This window comes from Natator depressus, chromosome 2, assembly GCF_965152275.1.
Source record: "Natator depressus isolate rNatDep1 chromosome 2, rNatDep2.hap1, whole genome shotgun sequence".
Lineage (NCBI taxonomy): Eukaryota > Metazoa > Chordata > Testudines > Cheloniidae > Natator > Natator depressus.
The window spans coordinates 120,980,698-120,999,126 of NC_134235.1; the positions used below are offsets into that span (position 1 = coordinate 120,980,698).

The 18,429-nt window shown below is 43.1% G+C and overlaps 1 protein-coding gene across 1 annotated transcript in view; it reads left to right on the forward strand.

The window, feature by feature from the left end:
• Positions 1–18,429, forward strand: part of DROSHA (drosha ribonuclease III) — a 105,182-nt gene that overhangs the window by 59,820 nt on the left and 26,933 nt on the right. Inside the window, exons 21-22 of the mRNA XM_074944984.1 lie at positions 3,523–3,622; positions 10,158–10,260. Coding sequence (XP_074801085.1) covers positions 3,523–3,622; positions 10,158–10,260 — 203 coding nt within the window. The remainder of the gene's footprint in view (positions 1–3,522; positions 3,623–10,157; positions 10,261–18,429) is intronic.

The window sequence follows — 18,429 nt, forward strand, 5'->3', positions numbered from 1 at the left end:
GAAAGTAGTAAATACTGAAAAATTACAAAAGTACTGGCCTTTCTCAGCCTAGTGCAGGTGGCAGCCAGCTTGGTGAAAAGTGCCATTTGTGACAAACAGCAATATCAGCATTCAATGTGAAAGATTTTAAATCCTTTTCCAGAGCCCTTGTCAGCCCATTTTTAAGAGGGAAGTAGTCAGTGTGCTTAAGGGGAGGCTTTTTAAAAAGCTCATGGTATTATGGATAACAAAATTGCACTTCTGTAACTATCCTCTGATACCCAACAGCTACTCTGGATTACGGGCCACGTGTCTGTCAATATCTATTTCTTTACTTTACTTTAAAAATCTGTGGCCTTTTCTAGAAGGGGAGTGGAGGTAAATTTTTTGGTGATAGAACACAAATTCCTAGTATTACTGCTTAAAAACTACTGTTTAGTAGTACACAATCCTCTGAGACTTACAAACCTGTATATTTGGATTTATATATAAATTTCAGTGTACATTTTGGGCTTGTGTATGCAATGGGGTATCATGCTTTATGGGGTTATGATTTCTAAAGTGTATTATTGTTTTGCGCATTTGCGCTTTAACGTAGTGCTGTTCAAAATAGTACTGTGTTAAAGTGCACTAGAGACCCTTTAGTGTGCATCATCAGGGTCTATAGACCAATTAACGTCAAACATGTGAGCATGCGTTGGAAATCACACCCTCATAAAGCACATTACCCCACATTGGAGACAAATCCTTCGTTTTCAGTGTTAACCTCTGAAACGACAATGACATTTCTGAGAGATCCACACCACACTCATAAACGCTATTACTGTAGTGCATTAAAATATGCAACTTCTAGATGTCTAGTTTGTTACCATTCTCTAATAAAGAAATGTTTTAGAAGGAGATCTGAAATAATCCCTCTTCCTCTCTAGAGATATATTGCATACTTGTATACAAACAAGTGTGTGTGTCTGTGATCCAGTGGGCCAGAATACCCGATCTAAAGTAATTGAAAGTTTTTGTTATCTATATAAACCTTTATCCTTTTTTACATTTTTACATTTTTTTAAATTTGACATAATTACAAGAACTCAGCAACAAGTAGTTCAGATTATTCCTCCCAATATGTGATACCTTGCATTTGTCAGTATCTCAACAATCGTATAGCCCATTCACCTAACTTTTGCCCCAGTTGAGGAAAACAATTGAGCAGTTTTTATTGTTGTCTGATTTAAATAATTTCTTGTCATCTTGCTCTTTGCACGCTTTTCGAGATCATTGATGAATATGTGAAACATCACTGTATGGACCCTTATGATACCTCACTGTTAACCTTTTGTTAAATTGAGGCCCAGATTTTTAAAACTGACTAATGATTTTAGGTACCTTATGTGATACCCTCTGGCGTACAACCTGGACTGTGAGACTGCTGTGTCCCCTTTTAGTCTCTATATCAGGGTACCTCTCATACTGCTCTGCTAGTGACAAGCAGCCCCTTCAGGCTTTGCTCTCACATAGCCATTAGCCTTTGAAGGCACACCCAAAGTTACTTGCAGGCTCTCACAGTCACTCATGAACTATACACAGGGAGACACCAGCAAATCCCCCCAGCTCCAGCTTTGTACCCCAGAATGTACACCACTCAAGACCTTCTTGATCAGTGTAAGCTCATTAATTAGTTTGCCACTCCTTCAAAGTGTAGTGGACATGCCCCAGCCTTTGTAGTCTGAGTAGAATCCTCAAGCACCTTAGACAAACTGGTAAAAATAAAACATTAAAATAAGTTCAACTACAGAAAGATAGATTTTAAGTGATTATAAGCGTTTGGCATAAAGGTCAGAGTTGGTTACATAAGAAATAAAAGATAAAATCACAGTCTAAATCCTAAACTTTATCAGACTAAGCAAGATTTGAATCAAGTAGTTCTACATCACCGTACTGGGTGTTGCAGGCAGAATTCAATTCATAATTCATACTAACTAGAAAACCTAGTTAGGACCATCCCTTCTCCCCAGTTCAAGGATGTTTCCCTTTGTCTTGCAAATGTTCTTGCTTCCAGGTGTTGAAATGGGGGAGGAGAGAGGCGAAGTGGCAATGTCATTCCCCCATATTTTATACTCTCTTCCAAGTGCTGGAAAGATCCTCGTTGTGTCACAGGGGTTAGACAGCCTCCATCTTGTATGTGCTCTCTCAGGAGTCTTTGGGACGGGTCCACTGGGAGAGTAGACTCTCCTTGATAGGCCATCAACACATGGCTGACTAGTTCTGATGTTAATCTGTCTTGGAGGTGTTAGTTGCTCCTTTGTTGCCACGGAAAGGCTAACTGTGGGCATCTCCCAAACTCACAACATATTTCAGTAACACACATGCAAAACTTCATGGCGTTAGTTACAATGGTAATACATACAATTCAACAGGATAGTAATGTTCAACAATCCTGGCTTTTCAAATGATACCTCACAGGGCATACTTAGTACATAACATATTATAGTTATATAACTATGGTGAATATGTAGGTACAGGGTGTTATTTTGAGGTACAGTGTGTCACACTTTAATTTTTGCATGACCATCTTGAGATAGCTCAAGGGGGGTTAATTTTACAGAGCATGCTGAGCACACTCTCTCTAAAGATCCTGTCTCCTCATTGTCTTTGAGATTGGGCTCTTGTAAACTAAGGCACCCAAAATCACTGGTCACTTTTGCAGATCTTGGATGGACGATTTAATTCCTGCTTTCTTCTACAGACTGTTAGCCAATTTATAATCCATGATTGTACTTAATTTCCTTAAATTAATTCCTTAATTACTCATGAACTACTTTAATAAAGGCCTTTTGGAAGTCCATTATGTTTGTTCCTGATTAATTTTTCACTATATATACTCTTAATTATATTTTTCCAGATGTGTCACCTTGGATAAAAATAGGGTAGTTGATTTCACTTGTGCGTAGCCAGTTACTATGCAGTTTCACTATCATCAGGCTCTTGTGCACACTGTTGCAATGTTCGGTTTGCAGTAGCTTCAGGGAGAGGTTTGCCTTTAAAAACAAACAAACAAACAAAAACCCAAACTTTTCAGTGGAATTAAAAAAAATAGTATTGTAAAAGCATTTTTAAAAACCCCCTACACCTTGGGCCAGATTTGACTGAATGGTGTCTCCTTACTGTGTTTGCCTGTCTGGAATCAAGCTGTTTTCCCTCACCCTGAAGACTGCCTGCTCTAACTGAGTGTTTTGCCCCAGCATTCTTTTGTTGTAGAGGTCCAAGCTACCATTGAACTCTGCAGAGAAGGTGAAAATATGTGTGATTTCAGGTAGTTAAAAATTGTATGCTAAATAGTAAAAAGATGATCTACACAATACAGTTTAAAAACAAACAAACAAGTTTTTACCATAGCTCTGGTGAAGTTCTGTTGTGGAGAGGGAACTTTGTCACCCATTAGAGAACATGTTGAGGTGTCAGCATCCCACAGAACAGCAACTAATTGGTATAGACACTAATAGCAAATGTATCAGTGTTGAGACCATTTGAACTTTTTCATTGCAGCGTCCATTTGTACTACCTGTTTCCAAGCCTAGAGGAAGGGGGGTTAGCTACATATCGCACTGCCATTGTTCAGAATCAGCATCTTGCAATGCTGGCCAAGGTATGTACAGGCATTTTTATCTCTTTACTGGAATTCTGTAGCTATGATGTCTGGCAGTGGGTGGGTTAGTTACTGGTCTGTCTGTCCACCTATCAGTGTCTTTACTATATGTTTTGGATTTGAGTTTGGTCACTAGCTCTGTCATTAGTTTTTCAAGTAAACTTTGAGGAAGCCAAATTTGGAATCTGATAAGGGGAGGGAGGGGTATGGAGGGGGCATTCAGGAGGAGTGACTCCTTCAGCTAATATACGGACTTCTAGGGCTCCTGTCATTAAGGCCTCCATATATTTAACCGTTTGTTGCACTGGAGCTAGTGAATGTAGGTAGTGAATGGATAATTGAAGAGCAAATTTGATAGTTGTAGAAGAACCTATAGTAAGTACAGCTTATGTAGCAAGAAAGCGTAGGGGGAGAAAGATGAGAAAACTCTGTCTGATTATTTCCCAGCCTGGATATTCACTTTTCAGGTTTACTGCCTTCTGGCAAAGAATAATATTATAAAAATACAAGAAGTTCTATGAACTTTAGCTTGTTGTTAGATTCTGTGAGTGATACGTTTTTGGTGGATTTTTTAAAATTTTCTCTGTGATACTAAGATTGGAATATGCTACAGAAACCCAATTAAAACCATTTTCATGATGGTTTGGTATTCTGTTGTTCAAATTTGGGTTTGTTAACAGTGAAAATCTTACTACATTTGATTTAAAAGAAACACCCTCCCTCCTGTAACAACAACAATATTGCAGGCCAAAGATTTACTAAGATTACACCACCCAAAATTGATACTCTAAATATATTACCTATGGTTTCAAAATGCCCTTTTTAGTCTTCTTTCTCCATAGCCAATAATTTTAAAATGTATGATCAAGTCCAGAATTATTGTCAAAGATTTTGCATTTAACTTCCTGTCCTTGTGCTCTTCATTTCCTGTCAGGAATGGAGAGGCAAGGAATGAATCCAGTAATTTTCTTCCAAAGGGCTTCTTTAAGTACATACTGACCAAGACAGTACAGATTACAGAAAAGCTTTTCAATCAAAGCTCCATTCATAAATATGTTGTTGTTAAACTACCTGACACTTTAACATGCTTTATCATTTAAAATCCTGTGTGAAAATGGTGCATATGTTCTTAAAAATATCCATGTTCTAAATATGTTACCACATTTATGGCATCTTTTGAGAAAGTTGCTTCTGTATCTTATAGCATGTTTTATAATGTAAATATATTTTATTTATTAAATATAAAAGTACCTGATTTTTGGGGGGATGCTTTGTTTCCATCGTCCCTTCCCTCCCCTTCTCCCCGAGCCCAGTTTAAATATCCCTCTACAACATCACACTGCTTCAAACTTTCTTCAGTTCAAAGAAGATAAGTAAGATCTCCGGTATATGTTGGTCTGTAATTGTCTGGAAAGGTCATGGTTGAATAATACGAGGTAGATTCTTCTGTATTGTGGCTTGCCCTAGTCCTCTGTGGATTTCTCTTAGGATCCAATATGTGGGAATATTTCTTCTGGCTGAGCTGGCCCATCTTCTCTAAGGGCTTGTCTACATTACCCACAGGATCGTGGGCAGTGATCGATCCACCGGGGGGTCAATTTATCGCTTCTAGTCTAGATGCGATAAATCGACTGCCAAGCACTCTCCCGTTGACTCCGGTACTCCACCGCCGGAGCGAGAGGCACAGGCGGAGTCAACAGGGGAGCTTCAGCTGTCAACTCACCGCAGTGAAGACACCGTGGTGAGTAGATCTAAGTATGTCGACTTCAGCTACGTTATTCACATAGCTGAAGTTGCGTAACTTAGATCGACCTCTCCTCTCCCGCCTCACCCCCCAGTGTAGACCACACCTTATATCCTGTATCTACATATGGAGACACAGAGCACCTGGGTTTTCCTTTTAGGAGTCTCCTTCAACCATTGCTGTAGCTCAGAGTGGGACACGTTTGATTTGCCAAAGATAGGTTTGCTTTGTTTGTTTGTTTTTGTTTGTTTTTGGCAGACTGTTTTAGATGCACCTGTAGGCCACCTACCTTTCTCAAAGTCCCTATTTTATTCTAGGTATTGGTGCACCCAAATTGTTTGCATAATTTTGGGATTCAAACTACCAATTTCTGTTGCTCTCAAATTACTTTATAATCCAGTTTTAGAAAAGATATTGGCAACCTACCTTGATCAAATCTGAAATTAATTTATTCAAAAAAGTATTAAGCTGGAAAAATTGGAGTTGACACTAAAAGCAGAAAATAACCTTTGAGAAGATTAAATTCAATGTAAACCACAATATTTTATTTTGATGTTGATTCTTCAGAGCAGCTTGCCTCAGTTTACAAAGTGCAGTGTAATATAAGTGATATCTTTTTTGTTATATGGCACATAGGTTTTATCGAAAATTCAACACACTTTTTTTTTAAATTGAAATGCATTTCAGACCATACATCTCTAAACTGTTTCAGTTCTCCATCCTCACCTATTAAATGCACCCTAGGGGGATACAGTTGAAAACTAATGAGAAGCTGGTCTGTGGAATCTTACACCAGTTTGGGGAAAACCTATTCTAATACACATTTTGCAAAATGCACAAATATCGTTTTTTTTGTTTGTTTTGTTCAATATCTTCATAGATGATCTGGAGGATGGTGTGGATTGCACCCTCAGCAGGTTTGCAGATGACACTAAACTGGGAGGAGAGGTAGATACGCTGGAGGGTAGGAATAGGATACAGAGGATATAGAGGGACCTAGACACATTAGAGGATTGGGCCAAAAGAAATCTGATGAGGTTCAACAAGGACAAGTGCAGAGTCCTGCACTTAGGACAGAAGAATCCCATGCACCGCTACAGACTAGGGACCGAATGGCTAGGCAGCAGTTCTGCAGGAAAGGACCTAGGGGTTACAGTGGACGAGAAGCTGGATATGAGTCAAAAGTGTGCCGTTGTTACCGAGAAGGCCAATGGCATTTTGGGATGTATAAGTAGGGGCATTGCCAGCAGATCGAGGGACGTGATCGTTCCCCTCTATTCGACATTGGTGAGGCCTCATCTGGAGTACTGTGTCCAGTTTTGGGCCCCACACTACAAGAAGGATGTGGAAAAATTGGGGAGAGTCCAGCGGAGGGCAACAAAAATGATTAGGGGACTGGAACACATGACTTATGAGGAGAGGCTGAGGGAACTGGGATTGTTTAGTCTGCAGAAGAGAAGAATGAGGGGGGATTTGATAGCTGCTTTCAACTACCTGAGAGGTGGTTCCAAAGAGGATGGTTCCAGATTATTCTCAGTGGTAGAAGAGGACAGGACAAGGAGTAATGGTCTCAAGTTGCAGTGGGAGAGGTTTAGGTTAGATATTAGGAAAAACTTTTTCGCTAGGAGGGTGGTGAAACACTGGAATGCGTTACCTAGGGAGGTGGTGGAATCTCCTTCCTTAGAAGTTTTTAAGCTCAGGCTTGACAAAGACCTGGCTGAGATGATTTAGTTGGGGATTGGTCCTGCTTTGAGCAGGGCGTTGGACTAGATGACCTCCTGAGGTCCTTTCCAACCCTGATATTCTATGATTCTCGTCTTCAAAAATTTCTTTAATGGCTTTGTGTCAAAAAGATGAATCATAGAATCATAGAATATGATTTTCTATGATTTTCACCACCCTCCTAGTGAAAAAGTTTTTCCTAATATCCAACCTAAACCTCCCCCACTGCAACTTGAGACCATTACTCCTTGTCCTGTGCTCTTCTACCACTGAGAATAGTCTAGAACCATCCTCTCTGGAACCACCTCTCAGGTAGTTGAAAGCAGCTATCAAATCCCCCCTCATTCTTCTCTTCTGTAGACTAAACAATCCCAGTTCCCTCAGCCTCTCCTCATAAGTCATGTGTTCCAGACCCCTAATCATTTTTGTTGCCCTCTGCTGGACTCTCTCCAATTTTTCCACATCCTTCTTGTAGTGTGGGGCCCAAAACTGGACACAGTACTCCAGATGAGGCCTCACCAATGTCGAATAGAGGGGAAAGATCACGTCCCTCGATCTGCTGGCTATGCCCCTACTTATACATCCCAAAATGCCATTGGCCTTCTTGGCAACAAGGGCACACTGTTGACTCATATCCAGGTTCTCGTCCACTGTAACCCCTAGGTCCTTTTCTGCAGAACTGCTGCCTAGCCATTCGGTCCCTAGTCTGTAGCGGTGCATTGGATTCTTCCATCCTAAGTGCAGGACCCTGCACTTATCCTTGTTGAACCTCATCAGATTTCTTTTGGCCCAATCCTCCAATTTGTCTAGGTCCCTCTGTATCCTATCCCTACCTGCCACCGTATCTACCACTCCTCCTAGTTTAGTATCATCCGCAAATTTGCTGAGAGTGCAATCCACACCATCCTCCAGATCATTGATGAAGATATTGAACAAAACCGGCTCCAGGACCGACCCTTGGGGCACTCCACTTGACACCGGCTGCCAACTAGACATGGAGCCATTGATCACTACCCGTTGAGCCCGACAATCTAGCCAGCTTTCTACCCACCTTATAGTGCATTCATCCAGCCCATACTACTTTAACTTGCTGACAAGAATACTGTGGGAGACCGTGTCAAAAGCTTTGCTAAAGTCAAGAAACAATACATCCACTGCTTTCCCTTCATCCACAGAACCAGTAATCTCATCATAGAAGGCGATTAGATTAGTCAGGCATGACCTTCCCTTGGTGAATCCATGCTGACTGTTCCTGATCACTTTCCTCTCGTGTAAGTGCTTCAGGATTGATTCCTTGAGGACCTGCTCCATGATTTTTCCAGGGACTGAGGTGAGGCTGACTGGCCTGTAGTTCCCAGGATCCTCCTCCTTCCCTTTTTTAAAGATGGGCACTACATTAGCCTTTTTCCAGTCGTCCGGGACTTCCCCCGATCGCCATGAGTTTTCAAAGATAATGGCCAATGGCTCTGCAATCACAGCCGCCAACTCCTTTAGCACTCTCGGATGCAACACATCCGGCCCCATGGACTTGTGCACGTCCAGCTTTTCGAAATAGTCCCTAACCACTTCTTTCTCCACAGAGGGCTGGCCACCTACTCCCCATGCTGTGTTGCCCAGCGCAGCAGTCTGGGAGCTGACCTTGTTCGTGGAGACAGAGGCAAAAAAGCATTGAGTACATTAGCTTTTTCCACATTCTCTGTCACTAGGTTGCTTCCCTCATTCAGTAAGGGGCCCACACTTTCCTTGGCTTTCTTCTTGTTGCCAACATACCTGAAGAAACCCTTCTTGTTACTCTTAACATCTCATGACTATGTAAAAGGAAACCTAGTAACTCTTATGGGCATTTCCATATCAGAATGATCATATATCACAAGATACGTGTGACTCAGTATCTGTATATATAGGCAAGCAGTCCTGTAGATCAGTGGTTCTTAAACTAGGGGCGCCCTTGTTCAGGGAAAGCCCCTGGTGGGCCAGGCCAGTTTGTTTATCTGCCGCATCCGCAGGTTCGGCCGATCGTGGCTCCCACTGGCCGTGGTTCACTGCTCCAGGCCAATGGGGGCTGTGGGAAGGGCTGCCAGCACGTCCCTCGGCCCGCGCCACTTTCTGCAGCCCCCTTTGGCCTGGAACGGCAAACCACGGCCAGTGGGAGCTGCGATCAGCCAAACCTGCAGACATGGCAGGTAAACAAACCGGCCTGGCCCACCAGGGGTTTTCCCTGAACAAGCGGCGCCCCTAGTTTGAGAACCACTGCTATAGATTATAAAACAGACTGATGTGAATATTGCACATTTGGGGAAAAAAGAAAGCCATGTGGCCCTGTGGGGGGAGAGATAGCTCAGTGGTTTGAGCATTGGCCTGCTAAACCCAGGGTTGTGAGTTCAATCCTTGAGGGGGCCATTTAGGGATCTGGGGCAAAAATTGGTCCTGCTTTGAGCAGGGGTTGGACTAGATGACCTCCTGAGGTCCCTTCCAGCCCTGATATTCTATGATTAACTGTTCCACAGACTAGAGGCATTTGCTACTGCCACGTGTTGCTGCGGTAGGCCTGCTTCAGGAAGGAGATGGATTTTTATTGGATTCTGGCCACCGAGGTTATTTCTCTCTAACTTTATTCCTCTTCTCTTTGGTGAAATCTTTCTCCACATCTTTAATTCCCCCACTTCTTTAGGGAAAAACATCATGAAATTATACTACTGTGGCATCATTCAAACATGAGACAGGATTAGGTTCATTCTTACCTCTTTTCCCCCATCAAACTCATCCACAGAGGTCAGTACTACCATCGCTCCCTATGGCTTTCCTTCCACCCTTGGTTTGACTATTTTTCTTTATCCTGGATAGTTGTGTCAAGAGATCAATATCAAACTTTAATTGTTTACATAGTAAGCTACAATAGAATAGTCTAGTTTTATATTTGAGGACTAATTATGCACCATTGTTAGCTGGAAGACTGCTTTTCAATTTCATCAAAGTTCCACAATAACGTATATAACCTGAATGCTTGTATTTTTATAGTGCAAATGGTCAACTGTTTCCACTTTTCACATATTGTGTTGGTATTTGTAGAAGCTGGAACTGGATCGGTTTATGCTTTATGCTCATGGACCTGACCTTTGTAGGGAATCGGATCTACGTCATGCGATGGCCAACTGTTTTGAAGCCTTAATAGGTAAAGTATGTGCCTACTCTGTATGTATGTATGTGTGCATGTTACATATATTATCCATAATATTATTTTGTGTGCAGTAGTATTATGAAAAACATTGGTTTCTAACCTTCTTAATGAAATATTGACCTTTTTTTACTTACATATATAGTCCTGAAGCTTTACAACTCCACCTCTTCTTAGAAGAGACCAGGGCGCAGGCAGTCTAGCCTAGCGGTCACAGCTGGGTGGAGGTCTGCACACCAGGGACAGTAGTCACTGATCTGGAGTTGGAAGAAACCGAAGAGGTGGACTGTAAGGAAGAGTGAGGCTGGGGTTGGAGACTGGAGATCAGAGGGAGTAGCAGGCTGGACTCAGGAGGCAAGAGTCGGGGTCAGAGACAGGCTGGAGTCAGAGACTGGAGATCAAGGGAAGTCTGGCATTGCAGCAGGCTGATGTCTGTGTGATTGCCCGGGCAACCTCTGGGGTTAAATAGGGCAGTTGGCCAATCAGAGGGTCGTCACTCTGTCTCTTGAGCAGTACTTCTTGCGGTGCCTACTCTCCACAGTGCTCCCTCGCTATGCCTTAGCGTGGCCTCCCAGTGGTACTGTAGGAATAGCAGTTGTCTCAGGCTCTGCAGACCCAGGTTCTAGTCCCCAGATCCTTTAACTTATGCATGATACACACTTTGGTACTGAATGCCATGTGAACTCCACTAATTAACATTGGGCTTCTGTAAAGAAACAGGCAGGTGGAAGTTTAGGGCTTCAAAGTGAAGCTGCATGTACCTGTAAATCTGTGGAATCTCTCACAGTGAAGTAAAAAAGTTCATAGAATAATTTAACTGTGAAAGGAAGTTTACTATAACTGCACTTTTGCTTCCTCCTCTACTCTCCAGTGAGCATGTCTCTCTAGACTGTTCCTAATCCTGAGTATTTGCCTGTTCTGACTGCTATCCAGGTTTTGCAGACAGTTTGAACCAAGTCATACACATTTTCCGTTGCTCGCTAATTTGCGAGACTTGGATAAACCAGCACAGACGTCTGCCAAGACGATTTTAGGGTTTTTTTGGTTGGTTGGTTGGTTTTTTGTTTGTTTTTTTCTTCAAAGACAAACCTTGAGAATTCAGCCAAGGCAGTATAGGAAAGTATAGCATGCTACCAAAGCTCTTCCAACTGAAAGAGGAAGCAGCATCAAGTCAGCTGGAGGGCCCTAAAATCTTGATCGATGACTGACTGCACTGGGTAGCAAGTATCAGTGAAGAGAGAAAACCCCAGTGTCATCTGCTGTTATCAACCAAAGCACAGAAAACAAGTTGGCAGGCAAATGAAAATTGGTGTGCAGTGTATTCCAAGTTATAGGCAAGTTTTACTGTACATAGTGGGGGTTTTTAAATAATTCATCTTTATATCTGGACAGAACAAACAAAATATTAATATAAATACATTTTTGTATATAAATATGTGTGTGTGTGTGTGTGTATGTTGTGACGGGGCAAGGCCAGATGGCTATAGAAAAATAGTGGGAGGTAGAATCATAGAATATCAGGGTTGGAAGGGACCTCAGGAGGTCATCTAGTCCAACCCCCTGCTCAAAGCAGGACCACTCCCCAACTAAATCACCCAAGCCAGGGCTTTGATATATTAGCTCTAGGCTAAACAAATCCCTGGTACCAGGATAAGTTAAATGGCAGCTGCTCCAGGTCAATTAAGACACCTGGGGCCAATTAAGAACTTTCCAGAAGGCAGGGAGAATGCTAGGTTGATTGGGACACCTGAAGCCAATCAGGGACTGGCTGAAACTAGTTAAAAGCCTCCCAGTCAGTCAGGTGGGTGTGTATGTCAGGAGCTGTGGGAGGAAGTTGCGCTGTTGGAGAAACAGAGCAGTACACACCATATCAGGCACAAGGAAGGAGGCTCTGAGGTAAGGGTGAAGTGGAGCTTGAGGAAGTGGGGGCTGCTGTGGGGAAGTAGCCCAGGGAATTGTATGTGTCATGTTTCTAAAAGGTCAGCTACCATAGCTGATACTATTAGGGTCCCTGGGCTGGAGCCTGGAGTAGAGGGCAGGCCTGGGCTCCCCCCTTTGCCCCCACCCTGATTAATCACTGAGACTGGGAGACAACAGAGACTGTGCAAGGGAGGATAGCTTCTCCTCACCTCCCTTGCTGGCTTATGATGAAAATGACTCAGTAGACTGTGACCCTTGTCTCTAGAGAGAGAAGGGTTACGTGGAGGGTCACAGTGAGCCTCTGAGGCTAGCAAAATCCGCCAGAAAACGCGGGACCCATGCAGACAAGGACAGAGCTTTGTCACAATGTTTATGTACATACGTACTCACACACATGCACTCACAATAAAATAAAATCCAACAGTTCAGATTTATTGAAAATTCAAATGTGTGAAGTATAATAATAAAGTTTAATTTATGTATAAAAGGTGGTAACTGCACAAAAGACATGGAAAGCATAAAAATAAAATGAACAAGCAGTGAAGTAAAATAAAATTTATGGGTGAACTCCACAGTAATCATTTCATACAGTAATTGGGGACATTACAGAAATGGGTTATGCTACCCTCAGTGCTGAATTAGAAGCTAGTGGAGATTGCTGTTTATCTATTGTGTGTGTATATATTTATGAGTAATATATTTATGGTAGGTGAGGCCTTTCTTAAGATTACCCGACACTTCCCATTATAAGACCTTGTTTTCAGATGTTTATAAACGTTACCAAACTAACTGTTTGGGCTGACATTTTCCATGCCTCAGGCTGATTTTGGGGGGAAAATTTCATCCAAAACCGTTGGGCTGTTTCTGAGCACAATGCTTAGGAAAATACATTATTTTGTCCATGTTAAAAAAAATTCTGGTGACCTTTTCTTGAACAGCTCTAGTTGCCCCATACTTTGGAAAAGGGACTAAAAATTTGCCAGGAGGTGGCTTTTGTGTCAGGGATATGCCTTTGTGATCCCTGTGATGCTGGCTGACCATATCATGCTAGAGTGTATTCAGGTCAGTTCCCTTGTATAGATCAAATAAGTGTATACTCAGATGTTTAAACTTCATGAAAACTAGTGGACTGTTACCCATATTATTTTCACTTATCCATTCCTGTCATAATTTAATAGCAAACATTTACATGTAAATACTCATGTAACTATCAAAGAAATCTTGTGAAATGCTAATGAAGGACCTAATAATTTCACAGCAAGTGGCCATTATATATATGATCAGAGGTCAAAAGTCTAAGTGCCTTCCTCACTCAAAGGAAAAGCCCATGTGGGGAAAGACACTGTCAGCTGGCTTTCTGTGTGAAAGAGCTATAAATATGGATACAAGAAATGATCCATCATCTCTGGACTATTAGGATTCTAATAGGGCAGAATATCTGAATGAGAAGACAGAGATCACCCGAGTTATTCTGGGTAGCTCTGAAGGACTTTTGAGAAAATGGCAGTTTATTACATCACTGCCACCATTTGGAGTTATAAACTGTGATTTACCTGTTGTTATATTTTACCTGCTTTAACCTCTCAATAACTCTCATTCTTTTTTTCTTAGCTAATAAACCGTTAGTTAGTTTACTATAGAATTGTCTGCCAGCTTTGTCTTAGAGTACCAATTGATCTGGGGTGAATTACTGGTTTCTTGGGACTGGGAGCAACCTAATGTGCTGTGATTTTAGGTTTAAATAACCTTTTATCACAAAGTTAAGTTTGTCTGGGTGGCAAGATAGACTGGAGGGTCTAAGGGGTCTAAGTGGCAGAGTTCTGTGCAGTGGATATAAAGGCTGCAACCCTGCTGATGATCCATGTAGGTCTCAATATGATGCCACATGATGGAATTCCTGTTTTCCTTTTTGAAAACTTAGGAAATATCACACACAAAACATTAAAAGAACATTACTAAGGTTGACAAGTCAAGACCTCAAAAGTTAACTTTGGCATTTTTTAGTGTCATTAAAGCCTATATGAAAGGGGAAGAAAAAGAAAAGAAAATAAGAATGGCTATAGTGGGTCAGAACAAAGATCCATATAACCCAGTATCCTGTCTTCCTACAGTGACCAATGCCAGGTGCTCCATAATACAAATTACTACCAATATTATTAGTGGTACTATTAGTTCGTCATTTCTCTATAGTCTGGGTGCATTATCACACAGTCATATTTTTGTATTATTGCTGTTTCTCTCCGAAGGGATGGTGGTAAGATAAATATATGAAAGGACAAGAACCCAGACCATTGTTGTTGACTTCAGCAATCCTGTGACAATTCTCATAAGTGTTCAACTGCATGTTGACAGGCTTTGTATGTACTTTACCTGCTCATGCTGGCATGCACCATTCAGCTGCTGAGAAGACGAGGGCCAAGGTGGCTTTCAGCTAGATTTGAGTGTCTGTGCCCCAACTGATCCCACCTAGTTTTGTGAATTATATTACTCCTGCTTGGCGGTGGTCTTAGTCAGATGTTGGCGGTATGTGAGGCTATGATCCAGAATCACACCAAGATATTTAAGGAAATCTTTGTGCCTGAGTTTGGTGTTCCAGAAGGTAACATTCAAATTTGTTGCTCTGGTGGAAAAAACAGACGTAACTGTTTTTCCAAGGGTTTGGTCTGAGTCGCCATAACCTATCGCCCTCCTCCAGCTTTTTCAGATCTGGGAGGATGGATTCCGCTTAGGTAGAAGTGCTCACTTGGATGCGATCACAAGGTCATCTACATATCCAAAGTTCCATGACTGGGTGTGACATAACGGTACAATCCAGACCAATGAGTAGCTGTGTCACCTCTGCCTTGTAACCTGGGTTGCCCTTGACAAAGCCTTGTTGCTACCTGGACATCTCACAAATAGCCTCCAGCATGTCGGTCACTCCCAGCTATGTCTGTGTGTGCTGTAGCCAGCCAGCCACACCTTAAAGTTTACCACAGGGTGACCCCAACACACTCCTAGTCTTCAATTTCCCCCCAGAAACATAAGTCCTGTACTGCCCCGCCCACTCCTAGATAGTACAAATATATTAAGTCCGTTATTCCTTTAAGGGAATAACATGCACACAACTTGTTACCCCCAGTGGAGTTACCCAGACACTTCCACTTGAGTGTACTGGATTAGGTAAAACAATAAAAAAGTTGTATTAACCACAAAGAGAGATTTTAAGTGTGTACAAGTAATGAGGCATCAAAGTCAGAAATGGTTACAAGAAAATAAAGATAAAACGTTTACTGGTGCCTAACTTGATCTACATTAGATTCAAAGAAAAATTCTTTCACCACATGCTTCCAGAAGTCTTACTGACCAAACTTTTTAGGTCAGGGCCCCCCCCAGGGTGCAGCGGCTGCTTCCTTTGTCTTTTCAGGTGCAGTGAATACAATGGGCAGGGAGAGAGAGAGGAGTGTCTTGGGGTGTTTGCCCCTTCTTTTTATAGTCCCGTCTCCTCTTTGAGAAGCATTTCCAGCTGGGAGCAAGGCAGCAGGCAGTCTGTGTGGAAGGGAACTCCATACTCTTTCTTTGCTAAAATGTGGATTTTATTGCCCCTGCCCCCTGTCCTGCCAAAGAATGGCCATTTAGCAGGTAATGGTCCATCAGCCTTGTTTACACCTTTGTCTCTTAGGAACTGGCTTGGCTACTCCCCAGACTTGTCTGGAAAATCTCTTTTTAGTCATTATCTCAGCTTATGTTTATAACTTCTCATATAACGCTACTACATGCACTTTGCCTTGATATTATTGATCAGCAAATTGAGATTTTAAATGATAGCTCAAAAGGCATATCTTGTACAAATATTATTACAATAGTGTGTACAATGTGAACACGGATATATTTTGTCTCACTGTCGAAGGCATTTAGCTGATATAAATATTAAAGAGTGATAGTGCCAAGACGTATCCTTTAGAGCAGCATTTCTTAAACTGGGGTCTTTGGACCCCTGGGGGCCCCAGGGAGTCCGCGGGCCCGGTTGATCAACTCCTCCCCCTCCCTCCCTCAACTGCTCCTCCCAGCGCCTCCTGCATGGTAAAAGTCCGGAGGTGCAGTGGAGCTAAGGCAGGCTTCCTACGTGCCCTGGCCCCGCACCGCTCCGGGAAGTGTCCAGCATGTCCCTGGGGGGATATGAGGGGGGGCTCTGCGCGCTGCCCCTGCCCCGAGCACCAACTCCACAGCTCTCATTGGCCAGGAACTGCAGCCAATGGGAGCTGCAGGGGCAGTGCCTGCGGGCAGGGGCAGCATGCAGATACCCCTTGTCCCCCCCACTCCCCGCACCTAGGAACCGCTGCTAGAGGGATGTGCAGGTCGCTTTCAGGGGCTGCCCAAGGTAAGCACTGCCCGGCCAGAGCCAGCATCCCTCCCGCACCCCAGCCTCCTGCTCCAGCCCAGAGCCCGCATCCAAACTCCCTCCAAGAGCCTGCACCCCCCCACACACACCCAAACTCTCTCCCTGCCCCCCAACCCCCTGCCTACCCCAGCTTGGTAAAACTTAGTGAGGGTGGGGGAGAGCCAGCAACAGAGGGAGGGGGTATGGAATGAGCGGAGGCGGGGTCTCGGAGAAGGGGCGGGGCAGAGGCAGGGCCTTGGTGAAGGGGGCAGGGCAAGGGCTGAGGTGGCTTAAGCTTCCCCACCATTGAAGCATGATCCTAGTGCTGACTGGTCCGCCCTGAATATGATATTGGATATTGGACTATGACCTATGAACTAAATTCTAAAAGAACTCTTTGCAAAGCTTTACAAAGCTCACCATATCTATGTATCTGAACCTCAAGAATTGAACTCATGTCTGTATGTATATTGATCTTTTAACCATACTCTCTCTCTTTCTTTTTTAATAAATTTTAGTTTAGTTAATAAAAATTGTCTATAAGCGTGTATTTGGGTAAGATCTGGAATATTCAATAACCTGGGAGGTAATGTGTCCGATCCTTTGGGATTGGTAGAACCTTTTCTTTTATATGATGAAATGAGATTGTCAGAGATCTTCATATTTGACTTGGGTACCTGGATGGAGGCCTGAGGCTGGGTTACTTTAAAGGAACGGTGTTGTTTGGACTTCTGAGTAACCAGTGAGGTAATAAAGAAGCTCTTTTGTGCTGGCTTGGTAAATCTAAGTGTTAAAATATCCACCAGCTTTGGGGATTGACTTCCCCATTTGTTGCAGTTCACCCTAATTGGGTAACCTCAGCTGGCCCCCACTGGGACACTGGTCGCAATGTGTTGTTAATGTTGGTAAAAATGTATAAGGAAAAGTTTTTCTGTGTAAGTTTGGATGTGTGCTATACCCTATGCCCATCCCCTATATTTGAGTCTGATCAACTCAGCTTAGCTTTGCTGCATAAAGGAACCTAGGTGGTGAAACTAGAGACAAACTGAGTTCTTGGGGCACCGAGTAGAAGAGGTCTCAGAGGAACCTCAGCACCAACTACCTGGCTTCACCATGCTACTTAAGATACGGATCACAGCAAACCACATCAGAACCCACTCGCTATTGAAGCTACCTACTAAACAGATGGAAAGTGAAGGACAGCCCCGATATGTGAATATGGAGAAGGCATCCAAACCATGGAACGTCTAGTGAACCACTGCCCTCTAAGATCATTCTCCAGGGGCACAGCCTTGATTCATTCCATGTCGTCGGAAGCCATAGAATGAATGACAATCCTGGACGTCCATCTTTAATGTTGTTTTTTAGGTTGCCATATGTGATGAGGCACTCACCTCTGGTCAATGCCTCCTGTAAGCTGGGTGCAATCCTGCACTTTTTCTCCGCTCCTGGCACCCTGTCAACTGCTGACCTCACTAGACAGGACTTCAGTGGCTCAGTCCTCCAGCCAAGCCACACATGATGCACGAATGAAACCCTGCTGGGGTAACAAAGGTCCAACAAGGACTATTGCTATGCCTTTATTAGTGTTTACAGCCCTGTCTCTGGTTTCAGTTTGAGCCCCTTCTGGGCTAACTTTAAGTCCTTCCCTGGCCTGTTATAGGACTTTTCCCCTGGAGACTCTTTGTCTTCACTAGTTCTCACTGCCCCACCTCTCCAGCCAGGTCATCACTCAAGTTCAGTCCCCTTCCAGAGGGGTAACCATAAGACAGTCTGGCCATATCAGGGTCTTCAGCCCCATTCCAGCTCTTTGCTTCAGCTTCTAAACATACCTTATCCTCTCCTTGGGGCTTAGGACACTTCTCCAGTGGTTGGTGCAGGGACCT